The sequence below is a fragment of the Silurus meridionalis genome, chromosome 22 (assembly GCF_014805685.1).
Source record: "Silurus meridionalis isolate SWU-2019-XX chromosome 22, ASM1480568v1, whole genome shotgun sequence".
In the NCBI taxonomy this organism is placed as follows: Eukaryota; Metazoa; Chordata; class Actinopteri; order Siluriformes; family Siluridae; genus Silurus; species Silurus meridionalis.
Genome location: NC_060905.1, coordinates 6861202 through 6886061, shown reverse-complemented (window position 1 = coordinate 6886061; position 24860 = coordinate 6861202). Strand labels below are relative to the sequence as shown.

Genomic DNA, 24860 nt, shown 5'->3' with positions numbered 1-24860 from the left:
AGGTAATAAGTGCTACTGTGTTTACATTTTATACGGATATTGATTTGATGTCAATTGAATTGCCAAGCACACAAGTAGGAATTCCCAAAATCGGAATTACGTGTTACAGTCTCCATTCGAATGAAGCATTACAAAGCAGTAGTTTACGATATGTCCATAGTAACAAGAGCCAATCTATGGGGTAGAACCACCCTTCCAAAATTGCTCAGAACACTAAAGAGACTAGGAAGAAAATATTCCTTGCCAGCATCAACTCTGACTTGATCACTTGGGATAAATTTGTAGCAATATTTTTTCACTTCAAATTTATACCCTGATCCTATGTATTTCCTTGTGACAATGCTTATTGTTGAAAGAACTATGCAAATAATCGTTAAACAAAAAAAATTAAATTAAAATGAACAAAATGTTTCATGACCAAATCTCAGCAGTAAACCTGCCAGATTCCTACAGAACATTGCTTTGTTAAAGTTTTTTAAACATATTTCAGAAGAGTGTATTGCAACATAAATTTTGCAATATGTTTTTTAATAGCCATATTACCTAGCCCTGGTACATATTTTTTTTATTTTGCAATGATTAAATTTAATATTTCATATATATTTAATATATCATAGGCTCTATATTTATTTGCTGTACTTTTATTTACATATTTATCCGCACTTGTAAATCTGCACAATTTTGATATTTGCACGTCTGGTAGTTGTCTATTTGTCTGAAGATAATAAAATAAATACAACATATACGTGCTTTACTCTGAAAAAGAATATGAAATAATATGCAGATGAAAGCAGTATGCAAATAATCTGCCTGTACTGAAACAAAAACCTTGTAATGTTGAGAAAAAGACAAATTCTCTACATATAGGAATCAGTTTTCCACACTGTAAAGCAAATGAGCAATATGAGGAGCTCAGCATGTAAAGAGACAGAGCTTACAACAATGCCGGTGTGAGAAAAAGTATTTTATAAAATGCTATAAATCTTTTTGTAGAACAACAAATTAAGTAGACTGTAGTGGGTATTGGAAACAATTTTGTCTTAAAGTCTGCTAAAATCTCTGCAAAAAAGTAAGAAAGAGAGAAGTAGCATCATTTCCAAAAACTGTCTAACATTTTTGAAAGAAAAGTGAAGTTATATTTGGTGTAATTTACAATGCACTGCAGTACACTGGCTCACTGCGGTTCCTATTACAGCTCTCGTGCCGTGGGAACGTCAGCGATTACATTCATTATCACAACAGGATTGCGCCACCACGTTTTCAGTAATTGACGGAACACGCGGCGAACTTTGGCTGCGTCTTTCACATAGGAATAATGTGGCAGAAGGAAGAAAAAAGTAAACTAGCAGAGAAAATGGGGAATGAGAGCTAAGAGCAGTACAGAAGCACGATGGGGCTTCATGTCTTTTAAGTGGGTGGTTTTTTTGGCCTTTCATTCTTACGTCAGTTGTCTGACATGCACGCTACTTTTTCTGTCAAGACCATCACAATGTCTACCAAGCTGCCAGAGCAAGCCTGAGCTTTCAGAGTTAAACGCATTTCTTAAATGTAATATTAGAGAACCTTCACACATTACCACAAAATGAAGGAATAAACAGATTTCACTTTAGGCAACAGGAACAATTTTGTGCAAACAAACAACAATCAAATGTCCATGATTCATCAAGAGAGTAGCCAGTACAATTAACCAATAGAAATATAAAAAAATTCAGTCATGTGATCTGCTAGCAGACAATCTGACAGTCTTCTGACAGTCTTATGAACATCCTTTAGCTGGAATTTAAAAAATAAAATCGGACCCTCAAATGTTTCTGTGATTTGAGGTGGAAAAAAAGTAAAAATCGGATCCATGTTCATAAGTCAGGGAGTGTTTTGAATAACATCTTTTAGAAAAATATAGAAATGTGTGCTATAAAACTGCATAAAATGCAGATCACCCTGAGGCAACAACACACCCTAATGGAATCACACTAGGAGAGTAAGTGGGTGTGAGGTATGATACAGGGCTAGGTGTGCATTACACAATCTTATGCATGACACTGAGGTAAAAAAAAAAACAACACATGATTTAAGAGTAAATTAAAATACTTTAACAAACACCTACCTAGCCCAATTATACCACTTATATTATAGCTATTATATTAGAACTACTACATTCTTTATTTTCAATATGAGTTGTGGGACCTATATATATATATATATATATATATATATATATATATATATATATATATATATATATATATATAGAAAGAAATTGGTTATGTGCTATAGCAGTTTGTTAACACAATCAATCATATAAAGTGCATTGACATCTTTATTTTCCCTTGTAGAATATAAGGAAACGGACATTACTGAAATACAAACAGCTGTAGAAGTGCACAACACCTTTGTCTGGCAGAGCACAAAGACCCATGAAATTGGCACCATGGTGCTATATATACTATCTCACAAAAGTGAGTACACCCCCTTGCATTTCAGCAACTATTTTAGTAGATCTTCCTAAAGTACAATACTATAGAAATGAAACTTGGATATGTTTTATAATAGTCAATGTGCAGCATGAATAGCAGTACAGATTTACTGTCCTCTGAAAATAACTTAACATACAGTCATTAAAGCATAAAGTAATTTTGACAGTCAGTCAAGCAATTTGACATGGCAACAAAAGTGAGTACACCCTGAGTATTAACAGCTGTACGTCGTGCGACCATGCAAAGCTACATGTTCTATTTTTCATGTTCATGTTTTTGTCTGCTTGACAGGACCATAGAAATGTGTGTATCTTTTATTAGAGCCGTTCATATTTGGTGCTTTGAGTACAATTCTCTCGTACTCTATGGCCTTTTAGTAATACACTGAAACTGAGTTACAGTACAGTAATCAGGGTCATACAGAGGGTTTTCCAAGATTCCACTCAGAATAGGCTTTGCAAAAGCTGATCAAAGAAATTGAGTCCTCGTGCCGTGCGTTAGGTTCAGAAGCTGCTTCAAAAAACAAACACACAAGTGCTGCAGCATTGCTTTACCGGTTGCAGAAGCGGAAGTGAGTGGCAGTGCTCAGACCGTACACCACACACTGCAACAAGTCGGTTTGCAGGCCGTCATCTCAGAAGGAGCCTCTTCTGAAGCTGCTCACAAGGAAGCCTGCAAACAGTTTGCTGAAGACAACCTGTCCAAGAGCATGAATTACCGGAACCATGTCCTGTGGTCTGAGACTAAGAAGACTTGTTTGGCTCAGATGGTGTCCAGCATGTGTGGTGAAGCCCTGGTGAGAGGAAGCAAGAAAAACGTGTCTTGCCTACAGTCATGGTGGTGGTAGCATCATGATCTGTGAATGCATGAATGCTGCTGGTACTGGGGAGCTGCGATTCATTGAGGGAAACATGGATTCCAACATGTAATGAGACATTGTGATGCAGAACATGATGCCCTCCCTTCAGAAACTGGGCCGAACAGCAGTTTTCCAACATAATAACAACCCCAAACACACTGCCAAGATGACAACTGCCTTGCTGAGGAGGCTGAAGGTGATGGAGTGGCCAAGTATGTCTCCATACCTGAACCCTATTGTGGGGCATCCTGAAGCAGAAGGTGGAGAAGTGCCAACATCCAGCAGCTCCATGATGTCATTATGGAGGAGTGGAAGAGGATCCCAACAACAACCTGTGCAGCTCTGGTGAATTCCATGCCCAGGAGAATTAAGGCAGTGGCAGATAACTAATATTTGAAACAGTTTTTACATGTTTACTTAGGGTTGCTCTAAAATACAGTGCAACCTTGATACTCGTGGGGGTTACATTCTATGGCAGGGGTGGCCAACCAGTCAGAGACCGAGAGCCACATTTTTTTACTGTGTTACCGCAAAGAGCCACATCATACACATAGGTACACATGAACATCACCCATCCCTTCCTCTAACACACACACACACCTCTGCTCAGCCAGATTTATTGTAAATGTCACACACCAACATAATGACAGAAATTGACTCCTACAGTTCTAAGACCACAGGCCAGTCATTTTCAACAATGAACATTGTGTGCACTGTCTCACACACACAAACTCTTAGTTTAACTAAGTCCACAAACAAAAATATAATAATTTACAATAGCGTTTTTCTTTTACTATGCATGTTACTTAGTGGGACTTTTGGCATTCCTTGCCTTGAACAATCCCCTTCAAATCTGCCTCGTATTCCGTTGTTGCCACTCGAAGCAATTCTTTTACATGGGTGTCAGTCAGAACAGATCGATGCTTTGATTTCACGTGTTTCAGGGTAGAAAACACAGACTTTGTGTGTTTTTTTATGTGCATGTTCACTTCGCTTGAGTTCAATATGGTATTTTCGTCAAATGCGCATGTGCGTGAGATGAATATACCGCAAAGTTTGATCATTTAAGTCTTAAAATACCGTATTGAACTCAAGTGAAGCGAACACGTACATTAAAAAAAACACAAACACAAACTTCGATATGAACGTAAGAGCCGCATGAAACCAGCCAAAGAGCCGCATGCGGCTCGCGAGCCGCGGGTTGGCCACCCCTGTTCTATGGCCTCTCGCGAATAGCAAAAAAGTAACAAAAAAAAGTTTTGACTCTCTCCTTTTGATGGTTACTTTTTCAAGGAGAATTAAACGTGTACTGTAAATGCAAAAATTGTCAATTACTTGTGATAAATGTTTTATTTACTACTTTTAATGAATAATACAATAGTTAAATTGTTTTTCAAACATGTTGATGTAATTTATTAGTACAAACTTTGTGGTTTGAAATTGTACTCTGAACTTTCCAGCCACTCGCGGCTTCTCGCGAACTATCAGATTTTTCACGAGGTATTCTTAGTCCGGTTCCAATTGAAAAGTCGCAAACTATCGAGTGTCAAGGAGTATCGAGGTTCCACTGTATATTCAACTACATTTATTATATCAATATAAATGCTTCTCCGCTGCCTCTCAGATTCTCCTAATCAAATAATTAAAAATCTGAAAAAAACTTGTCATCAGTGTAATGAACAGTGTTTTCACACTTTAGAGCTGAATTGTACTGTGCTTCGTAAATTCCTTGATGTGTTTTTAGCCTCAAGTTACAGTACAACAACCTAAATATTCACATCATGGAGAATTGAAAATGTATAATTTCCGTCTTATTTCCATATGTCCTTATAATTCATACTATATTCTGCCATAAAGATTCATAGACTAAGAATTTAATTGTATTGTGTAAATGACTAAACTCTGAAATAAATCTGGAATAACATGTTAAACATGTACATATGAGTGTGATGATCATAAAGTGATCATATACTGTATATCTAAATATTGTCTGTAGTATTTGTTTTGGTAATGAGAACCCACCTCCTTTAAATAAGGACTTAATTAAATCCATCAATATACTAATTCTGGACACATGAAACAAAAAAAATTATAGTATTAAATGTGAGGCATGGAACAGTCCTACTTCGGGTCGAAAACGAGTGTTTGCCTGCCGAAGCTTATGAAATTTGATTTCCCATAAGAGGTTAAATAGATCTTGTCCTTAGTTCTTAATGGAAGCCCTGTGGCCCATACTATAAAATAATCATATCAAGCAACAGCTCTGAGGCTGATGCATGTGAATGATGGATCCCAAAAGCATCCAGTGCATTATAAACCTCTGCACAGCAACCTCAGCTCAAGAGCTTATTGAAAGGCACCATGACCAACTGAGAGACATTCAACATCGTTGTGCGTCAGCCCTGCAGTCAGCCATCATCGATTTGTATACAGCACTCGTTGACTATTACAGCCAAAACTCGTGTCTCGAGCAGAGCACACCGAATGCATCTGCTTGTGGAAATTCATCTGAGGAGGATTGAACAGAAGGAGGTGTTCGAGTGAGACAGGGAATGAAGGAACGCAGCATGAAAGGATGTGCATGCATTATGAGCATGGCAAATTAAACTATCTGTTATTAAATACAAGGTATAACGTTCCCTCCTCTGGCAGTGCTCTGTTCATTAACAAATTATCACGGTACATTAATTCCTCCAAGCCCTGAAGCTTTTATTGGATTTACACGAGGTAAATGTGTGTGTTTAGTCTGGTAAAAAGAAGTAGGGTTTATTGCTAACAGATCGCAGCTTCAGGAAGAACCCTGGCGATGCAAAGCCAGAGGCTGCTGGGATTGCTTCATTTTACATTCCACAGATTACATCAGAAATTCAGAGACACTGTTCTTCCGTTCTCTCTCCCTCCTCTCGGTTGTTAATTGGGAATACTTTGTGGCAAAGAAACAGATATTCACTGACACGTGAGAGCAATAACAGTGTCAAACACAAATCCCTAATTAGGACGTGTTAACGAGGACAGCCCATGCTTGACCACGACTGTGATATTCTGCCAGCCTGTAAATACCAGATTTTGTTTTAACTTTGACAAACGATTAGGAAGTCCTCTGGTGCCTGCTGTGTGCATGTGCTATTTACTTTGTGGTTCGGTGTGGTGCAATGCTTTCTCTGTTTTTTTTTATCTAGAGGTGGTTGCTCGCAAATGTTCCTCTCCAGCCAAAGACATGTTTACAAAGCTTTCCATTTATGAGCAGCTCCCAAGCCCACTGAGCACAGCCCCAGTGTGACGTTGATTAGGAGGCTTGTCAGAAATAAGCGGGAGAGAGACCCCATTCCACCTGTTTTCATTTAGTTCTGCCGAATTTCCGCAGCGTGGTATCTCGGCCAGAAAATCCACCATGACATGAGAGTGAATTTTGCCCTTAAAAAAAAATACAAATAAAAACAAAGAGTGAGAGAGGGTTAATCTTGCTTTCTTGCCAAAAGCAACTTCGATCATCATGTGGCCAGCAGGCCTTCTGTGATCCTGAGTCGCAACCGTAAATTAAATTAAATAAACCTATTAGTCACAGAACCGCTGCCTTCTCACCTCTGCCACAGATGCGCTTTCACGGTTTGTTGGGCCTTTGAAGGAGCCGGAGGACTATGTGTCGCGTTTTACAAAGTGACCTTGCATCGAACAGAATGGAGGCCAGTTTTCATCGCTCATCATCCGGATTAATTCGAATAACGTGCAGGAAACACATCGGAAGCTTTGAGTTAAATATACAATTATATAAAAGTCAAATCATGTTTATGACTTTCTATCTGGGAAACTGATGACAAGAGACATGCAAGGACAAAGCAGTGCTTAATATAGGAGAAACAGACAGATCTGAGCAACTACGTATCTCTAACAAAACACCTACAGACTCAAACACAGGAACGATATTCCTTCGACTTTTTCCCTGTGCTATAATTTAACTCTCTCCATTAATATTGTAAATGAGAAAAAATGCGTGTTTACTTCGGAACGCCAAAACAAGAAAGAAAATAAGGGAAAAAAATAAAAAACATTTTCACATAAATACTAACATGGTAGAAATTCCCTCATTATACTCATGCTGTAAAGGTTATTAACAACTGTGTGAAGTTACTTTTCCAAAATCATTCGCAGTTAGCCCACAACAGCATACTAAGTAGACCCAACTGTAAATTATTTGCTTTGAAACAAAAAAAAAATACTTTTTTGTTTTTTATTAAATTGGTCGATACAGTATAATAAATTTAGTCGATACAGTAATGGATTTGATCTGAAAAATAAATCGTCAGGTTTTGGCACAAGTGTGAGATCTTGTGGATGTCTTACATTATCATGGATTCCAACTACAAACAAAAAAAAAGGCAAAAAGTTTAAAAGGACAACTCCTTGGTTAATGAGTGAGCTAGAAATAGTTAAAAGTGCATCATTTCAACATGTTTAACAAGGATGGAAACCCAACTGTCACTAATACTATACTGCAAAATTGTATTAAACACTCAAAGATATAATAAAGTGTTTAAAGATCCCATTTGACTCTAAATAAGAATCAACTTAAATGATCACAGCTTCCAGTTGCAGTATGTCCTCATTCTCAGCTGTGTGCTTGAGCTTGTGTTGCTGAACATTTTTGATTGTACTTGCGAAAGGTGTTTTCTCCGGTGTGAACAAGTTTTCAGTGATCACTAAGGGGCGTAAAATACTTGTAATGCACAGGAACTCATCATCCTTCATTATTCTGGGTTTAAAAACAACTCCTAGTCCTGAGACTTCAGTGTAGTTCAGAGGTCTCCTATATCACTGAGACAGAACCATAAACAATGGCAGTAACCCATCTAAACCGATTTAATGTGTTTGAAAGATTTAATGACGACTAGCCGTTAAAAGGTCTCGATTACGAGAGTTGCATCACCTTCCGTACTGATACGAAGCAAAGCAGCAAAGGAGATTAACACTGCACTACTTCAACCCCGTCGTACATCTCTTTAAAAAATAAAAATAAAAAGTAGTTAAGCAAGTTCATTCTTCTCATTTCATTTCAGTCGTAGGATCGAAATGTGACTGCAGCTTAAAAAAACTATAAATATTTCCCCAATGTGGTATTTTCACTTCACATTAAAAAAGCAGTTGCACATTTTATAGATGCAAAAACAACAAATAAACCAACTAATTCCAATGCAATAATAATCAATTTTAATGTTAAGTAATATGGGAGATAAAATAAACAACAAATAATAAAAAGGAAATTTGTACAAATATATTATATTGAAATATATTAGTTTCTGTGTTCTTATTTTTTATTTTTTATTTTTTTAGAAGTTGTTCCAAGACGTGTATTTGGTGCAATTTAGACACAAACTAGACCAGCGTGTGAATTGCAGGTTTGTTTTTTTTTATAAAAAAAAAAAAAAAAAAAAAGAAAACTGTAACAAGAAAACTGTAAGTAGGACCCCAATATACAGTAGTAACAGTAATGTGACAAATATTAGATGCACCAATTTTTCTAAATTAATGTTCTGAAATATTTTTTACTACAGAACAGACTTTGGAAAAACAAATAAGTTCATAAATAAACAAAGAAATAAATAATCCATCTTTAATAAGTTATTTACTGTGCACGTGATGTTTTTTAGCCAATTTTGAGATAATTCTGTCAATAAAAATACGATTATTAAAAAAGGAAAAAAATATATTAATTTGTGTGAGTGAAATAAATAGCATGCAAAACAACTCATAAAAAGTAAAAATAGAAATGTGCACAAGGATTATTCCATTTTTCACTGCACTTTCACAGGAATTTTTTAAAGGTCTTTCTTGTGTGACATTTTTGTGTGTACACAAGATATTTTGTTGCTTTCGCTAGATTTTTGGGGGTTTTTTTTTTTATCAGTACACTACCAGGTTCCAGTGGTTCTTGCTTCTACTCACTTTCCTATAGATGCCATGTTTATGAAGAGCTGATGATGAGCTCTGCTAGGATATAAATGTGCAGATCAAATTTACACTGTTGTCTCTATCCTATACTGTTAGTACACTGATGTTTCATTTCTGTCTTTACTGCTTGCAATTATCATGCAGGTCTGCGCCAGTCTGTCTATTCTATAGTATCTTTATGTAACAGTATAAAATTGTAGTTGTGTTTTATATAAAATATTATACTTAATAGCTACAAATATTTAAATTAAAAAATAAAGGAACAATAAATAAATGATTTCAGTACACTACCAGTTACAGTGGTTTGTTTACCCCATATTTTATTCTGTTGCAATTATTGTTTTTACTGTACTTTATAGAAGTGGGCCCCAACCCCCGGGCCGTGTACCGGCACCGGTCCATGGGTCAATTGGTACCGGGCCACACAGAAAGAATATATAACTTACATTATTTCCACTTTATTTATTATCTGATTCTAAAGGATGTTTTATTTTGGAAAATTACCAGATTCTCTTCACCACATGATGCATGTCATGATGCCTTGGTCACATGTCTTCCCTCCATCTGCTACCTTCTTAAAGAAGCTGCTCCGGCCACTAACACATAATACATTACCGCTAAATTCAAACCCCCAAGCGAGCAAAATGAACAAAAAACAACACAGTGGATTCGTGTTTATTTTGAGAAAACACCAGTTTTTATGCCGGTTGTATGATTTTATTTTATTGTATTTATCCGCTACACCTTAAAGGCCGGTCTGTGGAAATATTGTCTGACATTAATCTGGTCCGTGGCACAAAAAAAGACGGGGACCGCTGCTTTATAGCATGTATCACCTAATGTAGTGCAAACATTCATGATAAAATTAAATACACAGAAAAAAATCATAAGCTTTTCTACCCCACAAAGAAAAGAAAACTTCTATAACACTAAGAAATAGGAGAAGTCAAATTCTGATTAGTGCAATTCAATTACACATGATAACATTTTTAACACTTTCTGTCCTTTCACCAGGCGTAAGCTTTACATACAGGTTACTAAAAAAATCTCAATAATTCACGTACAACCTTGGGATTTGTGTATAATAAGATACTGGTGGACTAACATTGATAAAGTAATTCTTTTTCTTCAAACATCTACTTTTTTGTCACTTGAACTATTATTATTATTATTATTACTATTCGTTTTTTTTTTCATATAGATTTTTTTTTTTTAGAGCAATATTCATTATTTATAAAATTGCTAGGTACTTGATATCCAAATTGCCATCCACTTGGTTGTGAACTTCTGGAAAAATACTGCCAAAATAGTTTTCAGCTTGAGTGAGAAATCAATTCAGGGATTTTAAAACTCTTCACTGAATGTTACATATGTCAAAACAATGAAGAAATCAGTTTGTGGCTGTAGAGAGGGCACACAAAAAGATCTTTCTTGTACTGTTAGTTTTTGGTTTTATTCGAATTGGGTTCACATTATGGTTCTTTTTTTCCTCTCTTCTAAAGAAAAAGTGCCGACAGAGCTCTCAGGAAGCAATGTGCTGAACGACCGAAGCCATTATATCACATATCATGACTACCGTTACATTGTTACAATAAATGTTAGCTCTGGTTTTGTTAAATAACGGGGCGGTAACGCTACACTTTTTGTTTCATTGTTTTCTGTTCATACCCATGTTAACCACTGGAGACCAGAAGCGCAAACTCAGTGAGAAGAAGTTTTGTGTTTTGCTGCGTTCCAAAGTTCAAGTTTGGTGAACTTTTACCAGCTGAACACATATCACGTCGAGATGTGTGACAGATGAAGATCAACACATAACAGCATTGCCTCTTCAGAAAAATCCAAGATGGAGGAAGCACTTATACAACCATGTCACACTACCCTGTTCTATTCTAAACAACTTTATTAGAATGGAAAAATATACATAAAAATAAAAGCTGCCTGGTTTGTTATGTTTCTTCTTTTATATTAATTTATTAATATTTTTAATTAAAAAAAATGCTGCAATTATTATATTGCAATTATTTCATTATTTGTATTATTTTTCTTTATTATTTATCATTTTTAAAAGCTGCAATAATTGCGCATTAAAAAAATTAGGGATGTTAAAATTAATTTGAGTTAACACATTATTAACGTTTTGACAGCCCTAATATATGTACGTGTGTGTATTTGTATATACATACTTTTTAAAGTAGTTTTTAAAAATCTGTAAGGAAAATAAATAAAAATGCAAAATGCAATGGGAAAGAATTACGCATGAAACTACTGCACTGATTGAATGACAGGCAGAGAACAAACGCTAAACTCACAAGAAAGAAAGATGGAGACTACACAGACACGAAAGTGAAAGTGAAATGTTAAGGTCGAATTTTTATGAAACATACAACTGGCCATATGTTAGCAACCACTTTGCCTTCAAATTGTTGCAAGTAAGGTGACAGCTTTATTATACAGTGTAAGCTGTGTTTGCCCAAAGTGACTAAACTGGCAGCTTATAAAAACTCAACATAAACCCTGTGCAAGCGTGTTAAGGTAAGTTAACAATACTTACGTATTAGTTTACATAATTGTTGTAGTTGTGTTGCATGACCGAATAACATTGCTAATACTGGTTAGCACCAGGGTTGGAAATGAACAGGGACTTGTTGCAAAACTGTCAATGCATAATTAAGCTAGATCTATTACCAGTGTCATGATTTGTGTTATATGAAATGAATGACAAGTGTTGTATTTTAAAGATCTGCTGATGTAGCATTAGATTTTTTTTGTATTGCTGTATCACCAATCGCACACTTTGGTTGAGAATGCAGTGAAATGAGCGACAATTTACTTTTATGTGAGTAGATTTTAGACTGGTAACTTTATTTGTATTAAAGTAAAAATTCTTGAAGCAGCAGTACTCTTACTTGAGTCGAAACTTTTATTACTCTTTAAACCTAATATATATATATATATATATATATATATATATATATATATATATATATATATATATATATATATGTATATATCTGGAAGCACCATATATGGTATAGACAAACTAATATAATGATATATATATATATATATATATATATATATATATATATATATATATATATATCTCATTACTTATCATTAAAGTCACCACCCATGAATGGCAGTGTAATATTAAAACAGTATTATTTCGAATAAATGATCTTTATGCATTAAAGCACAGCAGTGAAGAAGTTGACTTTAAATAAAGAATCTTTATTAGAAATGGAGAGGTGAGCAATAGCCGTGTGACAGCAGATGACTCGCATGGTTGTATTATCCATTCAAATAAATCACAGGCAGGGTAAAAACCATAAGGAAAAAAATGGCCACTTTTATTAATCTGAGGTCTCCAAACACCTAATTGAGATCATTTATTAAGTATAATAAGTGTGTGCATACAGTCTGATTTCATGACCCAGATTTATTGCCTATTGGCCACAGGAAAGTAAATAATGTGCTTTCCAGGTCTCTGTAAAAAAGTAAAAAAGAAAAAAAAAAAGAAACAGAAAAATGTGTTTATTTGCTTCAGTACAGAATTCTTACTTCACCTTTCAAGTGTAATTATTTTTCTTGCTGTTGAATACAAGGTGATGATCTTCTACATCCTCTTTTTCTCTGACTTTTCAACCTCTTCGTCCACTCCCTCTCTCCAGCCTTGCTATCTTCTCTTTTTCTCCATCCTCTCCATCTCATCTCATTTTGTCATTTTCTTCTTCATCCTTTTCACCCCCTCTCTCCAACCTCTTCCTTCCTCTATTTTCTTCTCTTCTCTTCTCTTCTTCTCTTCTCTTCTCTTCTCTTGCCACCACCTTGCCATTCTCTATATCTTACCTTTCTCTCTTCATCTTTCCTATTTCCTTACTTTCTCTCACTTCATCTCTATTTTCTTTCTCTAGCTTCATCCTCTCCATCTACTCTCTCTCTCTCTCTCTCTCTCTCTCTCTCTCCATTCTCTCTATTTCCATTCTCTCTTTGTCCTCTATTTATCCTCTCTTTTCATCCTCTCCATTCGCCCTCTTTCTCTTCATCCACTCTCACTCTCTCTCTCTCACTCTCTCTCTCTCTCTTCATCCTCTCCACCTCCTCTCTGAAGAAGAAACTCAAGCACATTGTTTTCTCAGAATGGATAATTAACAAGACTACAGTCCCTGTGTGGAATATTGTAAATGATTCTTGCTGTTTTTATTTTTCCCAAATTTAATTGTTCATAATACCGAGGGTTACAAATTATCTGAATTCAATATTAAATCAATGTATTAAAAAAAAACTAGGCACCATACTGTACTTTTTTTATTGTAGTATAGGTAACTTAAATTCGAAATATGCTTTGATTTTATATATATATATATATATATATATATATATATATATATATATATATATATATATATATATATATATGTATATATATATATATATACACATACATACATACATACATGGAAAGTTATTTATATCAGACTTATGCTGCGTGGGGAGCTTAACTCGATTTTCTGTGCATACTGAAATGATCTTCATGCATTTCTTCGTGCCTCCAGGTTAGTTTTTTTTTTTTTTATGTGTACAGATTTAATAACAAATCTTCAGTCGTATCTAAGGCACGTGGTTCGTAATGAAGAAAAGAAACATAGAATAAATGAACAATTTAATGAATGAATATTTAATTTAAAAAATGCATTTTCAAGTGAATGCACTTAAACACACCAGGGAATGCTTAGAATCTTTTCTTTAGTCCGCTACAACAGAGGAACCACAACCACCAAGTCATGACCTCTACCGGCCAGTGGCTACCAGGTCGCAAGAACATTCTAAGGAAAATATGCTATATGTTTATATATTTATATAAATATTTTCCTTTAAGAGCCATTTTCCAAATTTACATGCAGCTACATTTTCATTTGATGTATGCAGGTGCTATGGAGACATAGTTTGATGATTTCATGTGTCATTAATAATTGTTCTAATGTAATGCAAAAATATATATATATATATATATATATATATATATATATATATATATATATATATATATATATATATATATACTCATACATACACAGAACCCCCTTCCCCATGGTCCAATGGTCCATGCTGTACAGAAGGTTGGAGACCCCTACCACAGTACAGTGTTTAGGAAACAAATGCAATTTAATTTAAGGAATGTATTTAAAGTATTGTAATTGATTTGAACGGTTTGATGACATGATTTGATTAATTGAAAGTATTCCATTAGCAAATGTTTTATTTATTAATTCTTTTTGTGAAAAGACATCAACCTAATACTCAAAAAGCACATAATACACATTTATATTCTCTAATATATATATTAATCTATATTCTCTAATAAATATATATATTTATCATTAATAAATATCAAAATGTTTATCGTAATTTTTTTTATTCTGCCTATGTACTTAATTAATTTACTTCCATCTGAATGATTAAATTATTTATTTAATGAGTGATCTAGTAAAGTTTTTTGCTGTTTGTTTTTTGCTGTCTGTAAAATTGTCCATAAACTTGCATTTCTTCATATTTTGAAATATCATAATGATGAAAAAGTTTGCACAGGCACATCTGGCTATGTTGTCATTTAGTTAAATAGGAATAATTGGACAAATGTCGACAGTATTTATATTTCTAAATAGAATTACTGTACACTGGTGAATAGATTTTCTGTTATAATAATAAAAAAATTTAAATGATGGAAACTGTATTTGCCCAAAATCGATATTTCAAGTTTTTATGCAAAAAACCAAGAATGACAGATGATGGTGTTACGTCTCTTTTTTTTTGTTGTTTTTTTTGGCAATTTTAATTCCTAACAGTTTTATTCACATTTTTTAATGTAGCTCATAATTCATAATAAATATATCACATGCATTACTTATCTATGGGTAAATTTTGAATATCTTACAAATAAAAGCTTCTTTTTGAGAAAATAATTAAATTCAATTAATAATACTAATAATAATCACAAAAACCAGGATATGATCACTCAGTACATGTGTGCACTCAAGTGTTAACAGCAATAATATGAGATTTATGAAAATCAGTCGCCTATGACGATTAACCTGTGTATAAAAAAACCCACAAACACAAATACTTTTTATTATAAAAATGCTACAAGCTCATCGTCACATGAGGCTTTATTAATTGTGCATGCACACGTTTGTTGCGCTTGCTTGCACTTTGGCAAAAAAAAAAAAAAAAGTAAAAAAAGGAAAGAATTTGATGCTTATTTGTCGAAAAAAATCTAAATCAAATGTTGGCACTTTTTTTAAGACTATGTAAACAGCAGTTTTGCACTTGCAGTGCTTGGTGGCTACATTGTCTCACACTGCGCTAAAATTATTCTAGCGGAATACCCCGTAGTGATTTGATGAACGAAGGAGCATGAATAAATAAAACGCATAAAGCAGTAAGAAACTTCAAAGGCACTGGGACACTCAGAGCAAACAAGCTTTACGGAGGCCAATGAATATGTGTCTGTCTGTGGTGTGTGTGTGTGTCTGTGTTCGTGGCAGTGACTCAGGAGTGTAAACACAGGAATTAGCTCACACCTCCAGAGACTGAGCACATCTCCCTGTAACTGAATTAAGCCTGTCACATCTCCTGGGCTGCATATGCTAGTCAGTGGTATGGATCAGTTCTACCGTAGCGTTTGTCCTGCCGACATCAACGGGCTTGCGTTTCGAGTCTCGCCTTTTATAAATCGCCTTGAAACACTGTTGGGACAGTATATTCCTTCCCAACTCCATCAAATGCTACGTTTGATTATAGCCCACCAGCCTAAACCCCATTATGTACAGTATGTTTCTTAGGTGTCCTAAATGTCAAATGCCATGAAAACAGTCATGTGTCTGGCACATAGCAGGAGGTCTGATTTCCTCGTTTCTTCATCCCCTCGGAGGAGTCGCAAAAAACCTGCTGAGGTAAATGTCAGGTCAGGGCGAGAACGCCTGCTACATGCTGCAAACAACCTGTCCGTCCTTGCTTCATGGTCACAGCATGTCAGACTTCCTGTCAAAGCTGTACAAGTTCACTTTAGGGTTCTGGTGTCTAGGACCAGAAAGTAAAATGGGAAAAAAATTGAATCTTGACAAGCATGACTGACATGGTTATTTCACTCCTGGTGCATTTAATGATGCAGTAAAGAAAACCGTTGTCCCAAATGGAATTTTTTTGTCTTCCTAACTTGAAGAATGACCAGGCATTTCTGTAGAAAATAACCAATCTGTGGGAAATAGGAATCCTTTTAAACCCAAACCAATTTCAGCTTGTGGTTTAAAAAAAAAAAAAAAAAAAGAATAATAATAACTGAACAAAAGTTCTTTACCTGTCTTTACGAGCAATCTAACCCACCGCCACGCAACGTGAAATACGCAAATGGCCTCCTGTGTTGACAGCCGAAGTGGAGAAAAAAATACGGTCAGGTTGTCTCCGTTTGAAGGATGCAAAAAAGCCCAAAAAGAAGCTGTGCATTAATGGCAGCCTGTGTACCAATGTCATTTTTTATGTCAGTAAATTAAATTGCCAAATTCAATTCTTGGCTTAAGTGAATTAAACTTTTGCAACTGAATGATGATCATCGCTTTAGAATCTTGGTAGCAGGATGAGTCTCAGCAGGAAGCGAAAGATGAATGTCAGAGTGGAGGAGATGGTGAGAAGGAAGCAAGTTAAGGCATAATTGTGTGAAGGAAAAAAAAAATCCGCCTAGCATTTTTTCTTACTTTCCTTCTTTTCAGACATCAAGGATACAGTGTTGTGACTCCTACTATAATTCCAGTGTCACAAAAGAAATGGACTCGAGTAACCCTGGAGGCTGACCCCTGAGTAAGTGGCATGATATGAACTTGCTTTATTCTTCGACTCTGGAGGCCACAGAGAACCTTTTTTCAGACTCGGTAGATGCCCTCTGTGAATGCTTTACGCCTTAAGGCGCCAGGGCTTTAAATCTGCGATGTAATTGAACTGTCAAGATACTGTCTGGGATTGTTTCCTAAGGTCCGAGTAAATGTGCACGCAATAAGATGCAGATTCGGGGATGTGTCTGGATGCCACCTGTATAAGGTCATCGCAAAAGAGCAATTACTTTCTTGATTCTCTCGGACCGCACCCAGGAACTCGCAGCAATGGAAAAAGGAGGAAAAGCAAAAAGCGAAAGGTGGTACAGTTGTGTTTCCAATCCTGGTATCTGGGAAATGGAGAAAGAACCAGGTGGTACAAACATACACTCGCACCTAGTCAAAAGATGACAGACAAAGATAAACATGCGAGGTGCCTGTTGAGGAAGCAGATAGAGAAGGTTTTTGCGGCAGAGCTGAATTTAATCAAGTGATACAGAAAACAACAAGACACACAACAGCTTGCCAAAGTTCAGGCTCTTGACGTGAGTCAGACTATGCTGCTAATTAAAAAAAAAGTTCAATTCTGCAACTATGCCACCGGTATCCAACCACCTAGAAGTGTGTCTTTGTATAATCTGGCAAGGGCTTATCACTGGCCGCCAGATTGGGGCATTCTAGAAAAAAGCAGACACCGCTGTGTAGAAACCAGGCAACAAGATGCCACCCAGTCAGGGCTTGGGAAAAAGCCCAAACGATTCCCTTTCCCTTCTTTCCCAGTCAGGAGACAAGGTGTCATGGGCTGGAGCATCGAGCAGACACACTGAAGCTAAATTCTGGATTTGAGACCCTACGCTGTTTTATCTGAGCTGTACAAATGCCTTGGCCACTGACTCAGAACTCGTGTCTCATTTCCTCAGAGAAACTGTCAAAACATTCGCAACATCAACCGGCTCCCTATCCCTTATACCTCACATGACATGCGCACATACCGCTACTGGCAATATAACAGGAATTTCATTCAGATGAAGTACACCGAGCTCGAATTGTTTGAGCAGCCGAGACTTAGCATGTAGCAAAGAAACAAAAGTGCTTCGGTGGTTAAATAGATAATGGAATAAGAGTACTTCACGGTGTAACCTTGGACAGGGTCGAATGCACTGCGTGGGCTACATTCGTACAGTTCTTGAATTCATCACAACGCGTTTTCTTGGCAACAAAAAAAAAAGGGAGAAAGAAAGAAAGAAAAAAGTCCTTGGTTCTGGCAGTGCTGATTTTCATTTGAAGTTGCTGAGAGGCCGCATCCTTTACTCACTCATGACCAAACGTGAAAATTGAGAAATTCTCCTGAGGTGATGCAGCCTCAGGATCTTCAGATCTAAACACTATGTGGTAATCAGTGAATGAAAGGCTGGTGGGTTGTCCATCATATTAGCTTTTATTTTGTGTTTGTAATAACCACAAGGGATCCGGTGAATATAGAGCGAAATAAAGCCTAACCTAATGAATGAAAGCCAAATATCACTGAAGTATCATATAGTAGCAGGGGCTAAATAACCAATTTTTTTTTTTTTTTCTTTTTCTCAACAGTGGAGTCCCTTTCACTAAACTCAAGGTATTTAACTGACACGAAGCTCTGCTGCAAATGAAGCATTAATTTGTCCCTCTTGTTCTCTAGCACATCTTTAAAACCATGGTGAAACCCCAGCGATTGTGTGACTCAGCTAATAACGGTGCAGCTATTATCACCTGACAGGGAATACGCATTTACTCACTTAATAAGGACTGGAACTACATTTGAAAGCAGTGTGGGTTGACTTCCTGACCAACCTGCTATCTGTCAGGTGGTGAGATATACTTAGTCACAAAGCTGGAGCATCAGACTATGATCTAAAATACCTCGGTGTAGGCATGAGGCATGAACACCTTTTACACTTCATATATTTCATGCCGCAAATCAAATCAACACACAAGAGCATTTCGGTACACCGATGTCCCACAAGATGCATCACTTGCCACGAAATGTGAGCAAACTATTAACAGACATGACATTTCCCTGGTAAACTCAAACTGCTAGACATGCCAACTCCCTTAGTGCTAATTGAGTTGTACACTTGGTAAATTTATTTTTTTTTTGCACTGGCTGCAGAAAAGCAAATGAAATCAGGTGGATGTTTGAACACACCAGATTGAATTTCTGTTATTTGTGATGTTAAATTATTTCCTGGGACAAAAATACATCACACTGATATGAGTATATGTTTTCAACTCATCACCGCAAATCTTTAATGAAGAAATGAATGATTATATACTACAATAAATACTATACTAGTAAAAAAAAATCATTTGTTTAGCATATGTAATGGATATACAGGCCAAAACTGAGCAATCATATATACATTTATAATATAAAAAAAATAAACCTTTAAACTTAAATACAAATTCAAACTCACATTGTTATTAGTCGAGTAAAAGCTCACCTTCCTGGGCTATAAGAACGTCAAGGCAAATTTGTGTCCACTTAAGGGATTTGCCTGGTCCAGGGACCCGAAAAAACACCTTGGTGTTGTTTGGTGTTATTTATGTAAGCCTGTCATCCTTCTGTCTAATGAGCCCCAAACCACGGGCATAATGAAACGGCTTGTGTTAACACGCAGTAAATGAACAGCCCAGGGTTAAGCTGCCCTCTGAAGAGAAATACAGCAGATGCATGTGTGTCTCCACAGTCCAGTGTTACAGTCTGCAGGAAAAAAGTGAACCTGTTCTACAATCACACGCTCACAATATTAAACCTTAATGCCTTCTCTCTTCATACAGACACTCACTTTAACTGATGCCTTTGACCTCTGGACCTTTATATGCATGCTATCTAAAAACATAGTATAGTTTCTATAAACTACTGTAGTATGGATCAAAACATTCCATAAATTAGGAAGGCGGGTGCCAGGTGTGTGTGAAGGTAAATAAGAAAATATGGGACGTACAAAGGGTTTGTGTGAACAGCTCTAACCTGAGTAAGCACTTCATGATCCGTCTACGCTTGGGAAAAGGTCAGAGCAGGGCAACAGTGCGTGTACTGCACCTGACTCACACACATACACACACACACACATGCTGTAATTCAATGGCCAGGGCACACAATCTGCTACTCATTAAATACAACAAACACTGTGTGCAATATTAACACAGCTAACGATGATACCTCACAGGAACGCTTCTTGCTAGCAAGGCCCAGGATCTGGATTTTTCAATGAATCTGCATTATCCGACAGATTTCGAGCAGCAGGCTATGCAGAGCTGGATAAATATGGCCGAGATAGATAAGTGTGGTGTTTACTCCGTATGTTTAGCAAAAACATGCTTTCAGCATTATGGTACTATAGTATCTTTTGGATTGTTTTTATTTTGTCTCACGGGAAAAATCGACACATTTTATGTCTATTTTAATTTGCAACTGAAAAAAAATTGCAATTCAATTACTGTTCAGATATTTGCACCCCCTAAACTCCTAATGTACTGCCTTCTTAAATCTCTGGAAATGTTTGCACCTTCTGTTATAACTGTAATAATACAAGTATGACTCTCAGATGTCCTACGTGAGAAAAATGGATGTAAAACTCTGTGGTAAAAAGGTTGGAAATAAATGGAAAACCAAATAGTTCCTGGAGAGTTTTTCTTGAGAAGCGTGGCCAGGATAAAACAAAGAAAACATCAAATCAGTTGTTGATCATCCATGTAGTGACACAGTATTAAAAAATAAATCGGATGTAAACTTTTGAACTGGTTTTCTTGTGTAAATGGAATTATTATATTGTGACCTGGACTAGATGTAAACATCTATAGAAAAAAGTGAACATTTTGCAGATTTTGCAAGGCGTACATGACTTTTATGACCTCAGTTAGTTGGATAGTTTGTTAGTAAGTAACAGAACTGCCTGAGAGAAATCTGTAGTGTAACAGTACTCAGGTGTAGTATTTTTACAGAGATGATTGGACCATCAACATGCCAGTCTAATCATGTAAATTGTTGCTGGGTGCAGTATTTCAACAGGTGTGCTGTAGTAAAATATGAATCCGTGAGCATCCTTTTCTACATTTCATTGCAGGTTTCTGACCACACAGACTCACAGAGAAATGCAAACTGTACACCTGCAGCCATTAAATGATCTCGACTTGTATACACAGTAGAGATTCTCATCCCTACTATTCACTACAAGTACTCATTTTACACTGCTTGAGAAATAGTCTGAGACAGAAGAATGCTTGTGAAAAGGCAGAGAAACTTATAATAATAATAAAAAGTAAAAGAGAAAAATAAGTACTTAGGCAAAGACTAAAATGTTAACGTGAGCCGAGCTGCTGTTTCTGGGGATTATTAAAGGGCTAAAGCATATCCGGTGCTGTGTGAGATGTCTGACCCAAACGCAGAGCAGATACACAGAGACGTTTGTGAATTGATGTAGATGGGGAAAGGTAATGATAACAGACACAAACTGGAAATCTAATTACAAATAACTAAACATAAGAATGTGGTAAAAATATTAAATGCCTATTTTATGTCGGATTTTTATTTGTTACTCTGTTGCTGGATGCAACAAAATATTTTATGAGACAAAATAAAGACGTCTTCAGACAATAGACGTCTATAAAAAAATAGATTTTTTTTTAATGACATTTGTTGTAAATGATCATTATTTAAAAGAAATAAGTCACGCACTTCTGCAAATCGGACAATCAGTCTTTTCTTTTTTTTTTTTCTTTTTTCTTTTTTTTTTAATAATATGTTTGCATGCGTGCATGCGGGAATAAAAAAAGAGCGCGCGCACCTGTACCAGTCCAGTCCTTTCTCGTAATTCCGGTCGAAGAAGTGCGGCTCGTTCCCGACCGCGCGCACGTCCGGGTGAACTCGGAGCGCCTCGAGAAGAGCCCTCGTGCCCCCTTTCTTCACCCCGATTATAATAGCCTGGGGTAGTTTCTTCTCCCCGTAATCCGAGGTGCAGTTTGCGGCTTTCTCCAGTCCCCTGTCCATGGTGCTGGTCTCCGGATGCTCCAGGTTCCCCGCGGCACTCTTGCTAACAGCCGACTCCGTCTCCGCCTCCGCCCGAGCTCGCTCCCATCCCGCCGTGATCTCCTCCACGCCGTGGGTCTCCGTGAACAGATCGGCCGCGGCGGTTGTAGCCTCGAGCTCGTGGACGAGGTGCGCGCGGGGAGGGCCCGAATAAAGTTTCTCCCGCAGCGTGGCCAAAGTTGTGACCTCCGGTGCCTGGTACGCGTAGTTCTCCAGCACGGGGAAGCGCAGCGAGTCGTAGCAGCTCATCAAACTGTAGAACAGGTAGGTTACGGACAGCGAGAGCGTGAACATGAACAGGATTTTGCGAGGCACTTTAGAAGCAAGGAGCGCCGTGCCGGGCAAAAATGCCATCTCTGATAGCAGGGATCCTCTCAGAGAAGTGGCCAGACATGTTTCCTCTCCTCTCTCACCCTCTCCGAGTCTTGCATGGACACTCAACAGCAGCCCTATCAGCCCCCTCGACTTGCAGCGGCGAGCAGGAGTCCAGGAGAAACACTTCGTATGGTTATAAAGACGCGCGCGCGCGCGCGAAACACAGAGGGAGAGATAGAGAGAAAGGGAGAAAGAAGGGGAAAAAAAACAGGGATCGTTAAAATTCCAGGAGAGCCGCGCGTCGCTTCCTCGAGCATCGATTTCTTATTCGGGCGCTGACAGCCCTTTGTCACAATTCATCGGAGTGAACTTGCAGATGAGAAAAGGCTGCGGTCGGGCGTCCTTCCAAACGTGCGGCCAGGCTTGACACGCGCACGCGGTGACGGGCCAAGACTTGTCATTTTACACACACACACACACACACACACGTACGTGCTCACACACACACGGTCCGGCGCGCCCACACAAATAAGGTATGAACTGGGAAGGAAAAAAAAAATATATATATATATATATATATATATATATATATATATATATAACAGGATGTGCACCAAAGTCACCGAAATGATGCGCGAGGTAGGCACGCACGCACGCAGGGGCGCGCGTGCGGTCTACGGTCAGTCCCCCCGTTCTCCGGTCCCCCTGCGCTCCCTGTGTAGCGCGAGCGCTGTCCTCCCGGCCCGACACGCCGCCAACTTTGTGCGCGCGGAAAGTGAACAGGCTGCGCATAAATAAGCGTCTCTGTCTCTCACTGGCTGGGAGCGCGCGCTCCCCCCGGTCCTGACGCCGCGCGCCCATTGGTGGAGGCGCGTTTAAGCCTCGTGAGCTCATCAAACCGGCGGAGTAGCCCTACTGGGAGAGGAAAAAAAACTTGCATATCCGAGCATAAGCCGTGTTCCACGTGTGGAAACGCAATGTGTTGTGACATGAAATCGTCCCCCCAAAAAAACTGCACTGTGACGTGACTTTTCTACATCCTGTTGTTTTGAATATTATATCAAAGCATGTCTGGTTCTAAAAATTCATTCAAACTCATTCATCATGATAGGACATGGCTACACAAAAAAACAGCATGCAGGCCTATGTAGCCTACAGCTACAGTATATCTTAACTGTATAACAGGACACCTCTACAATGATAGAAGTACTGTACATTTGGTGCCACCCAGATGAGGATGGGCTCTCGTTTGAGTCTGGTTCCTCTCAAAGTGTCTTACCATCTCCGGAAAATGAACGTATACATTCCAACTCAGAGCACTAACTATAGGCAGAGCAGACAATTGCCTATGACCATAGGCTTGGAGGCGGGACCTACATAACCCTAACAAACATATGTACTAGTTCACCAATCAAGCAGCGTAAGACAAGTCTCTTTGTCCATTGGAAATAAAATAACTGTCACTTACCCGAAATGAAACCATTTAATGTCACCGTTTAAATGTGGGTCCCCATCCTCTGCATGCATAAACAGTGGTGAACACAAACTTTTCTGCATTAATGACCATGATGGCGCCAAAACTAATGCATCCCTCGGGTGCATTACACTCTTGATGTTACCCAAATGAGAATGGGTTCCCCTTTTGAGTCTGGTTTCCCTAAAGAGTTCTTCCTCAAAACATCTAAGGGAGTTTTTCCTTGCCACAGTCACAATGGCTGCTCATCAGGGATAAATACACACCGTTCACCTTAACTCCCAAAATTCTGTAAAGCTGCTTTGAGACAATGTCTTTTGTGAAAAGCGCTAAAGAAATAAACTTGACTTGACGTGACTCGTCGGTGCTTAGCAAAAAACTAAACTGCCACTCAAAGAAAGCACAGCTCGTGATGCAGCTTTGTGAGCTTTCATCATGTACTTTTGATTATAATGTATTATTAAAACAGACAGAGACGGATCTTGCCGATCCGCATCAGCGTCATTTGAAGATGGATCAATTTTTTGCAGTTGGTTTACTCCGAGTTCAAAACAGTGCAGGTGCTGTGATGCGTTAAGACTTTAAATTCAGGTATGTATGACTGTACAGTGACATTACATCAGGAGCTGACTTTCAAAACACTAAAGTAAAAGTAAAAAAAAAAAAACGCAATCGCAACTAGGGGCCTCCAATATAAATTTTGCCTAAGGCCTCCAAACTGGCCCTGTTTCAACCTCATAACCTTTTGATCTCTCTTAAGCTGCTTTGGAACAATGTCCATTGTTAAAAGCGCAATACAAATAAAAAGGAATTTAATTGAATTAAACGTTTGTGCTGAATGCATATATTCCACTTTACT

At 37.5% G+C, this 24860-nt stretch overlaps 1 protein-coding gene across 1 annotated transcript in view; it reads right to left on the bottom strand.

Annotated features, from left to right (window-relative positions):
• hs3st4 (heparan sulfate (glucosamine) 3-O-sulfotransferase 4) overlaps positions 1 to 23276 on the bottom strand; it is a 114582-nt gene extending 91306 nt beyond the window's left edge. The window contains exon 1 of the mRNA XM_046835510.1: positions 21971 to 23276. Within this exon, the coding sequence (XP_046691466.1) occupies positions 21971 to 22566 (596 nt within the window). The 5' untranslated portion in view covers positions 22567 to 23276. The remainder of the gene's footprint in view (positions 1 to 21970) is intronic.
• Between the last annotated feature and the right edge of the window lie 1584 nt (positions 23277 to 24860).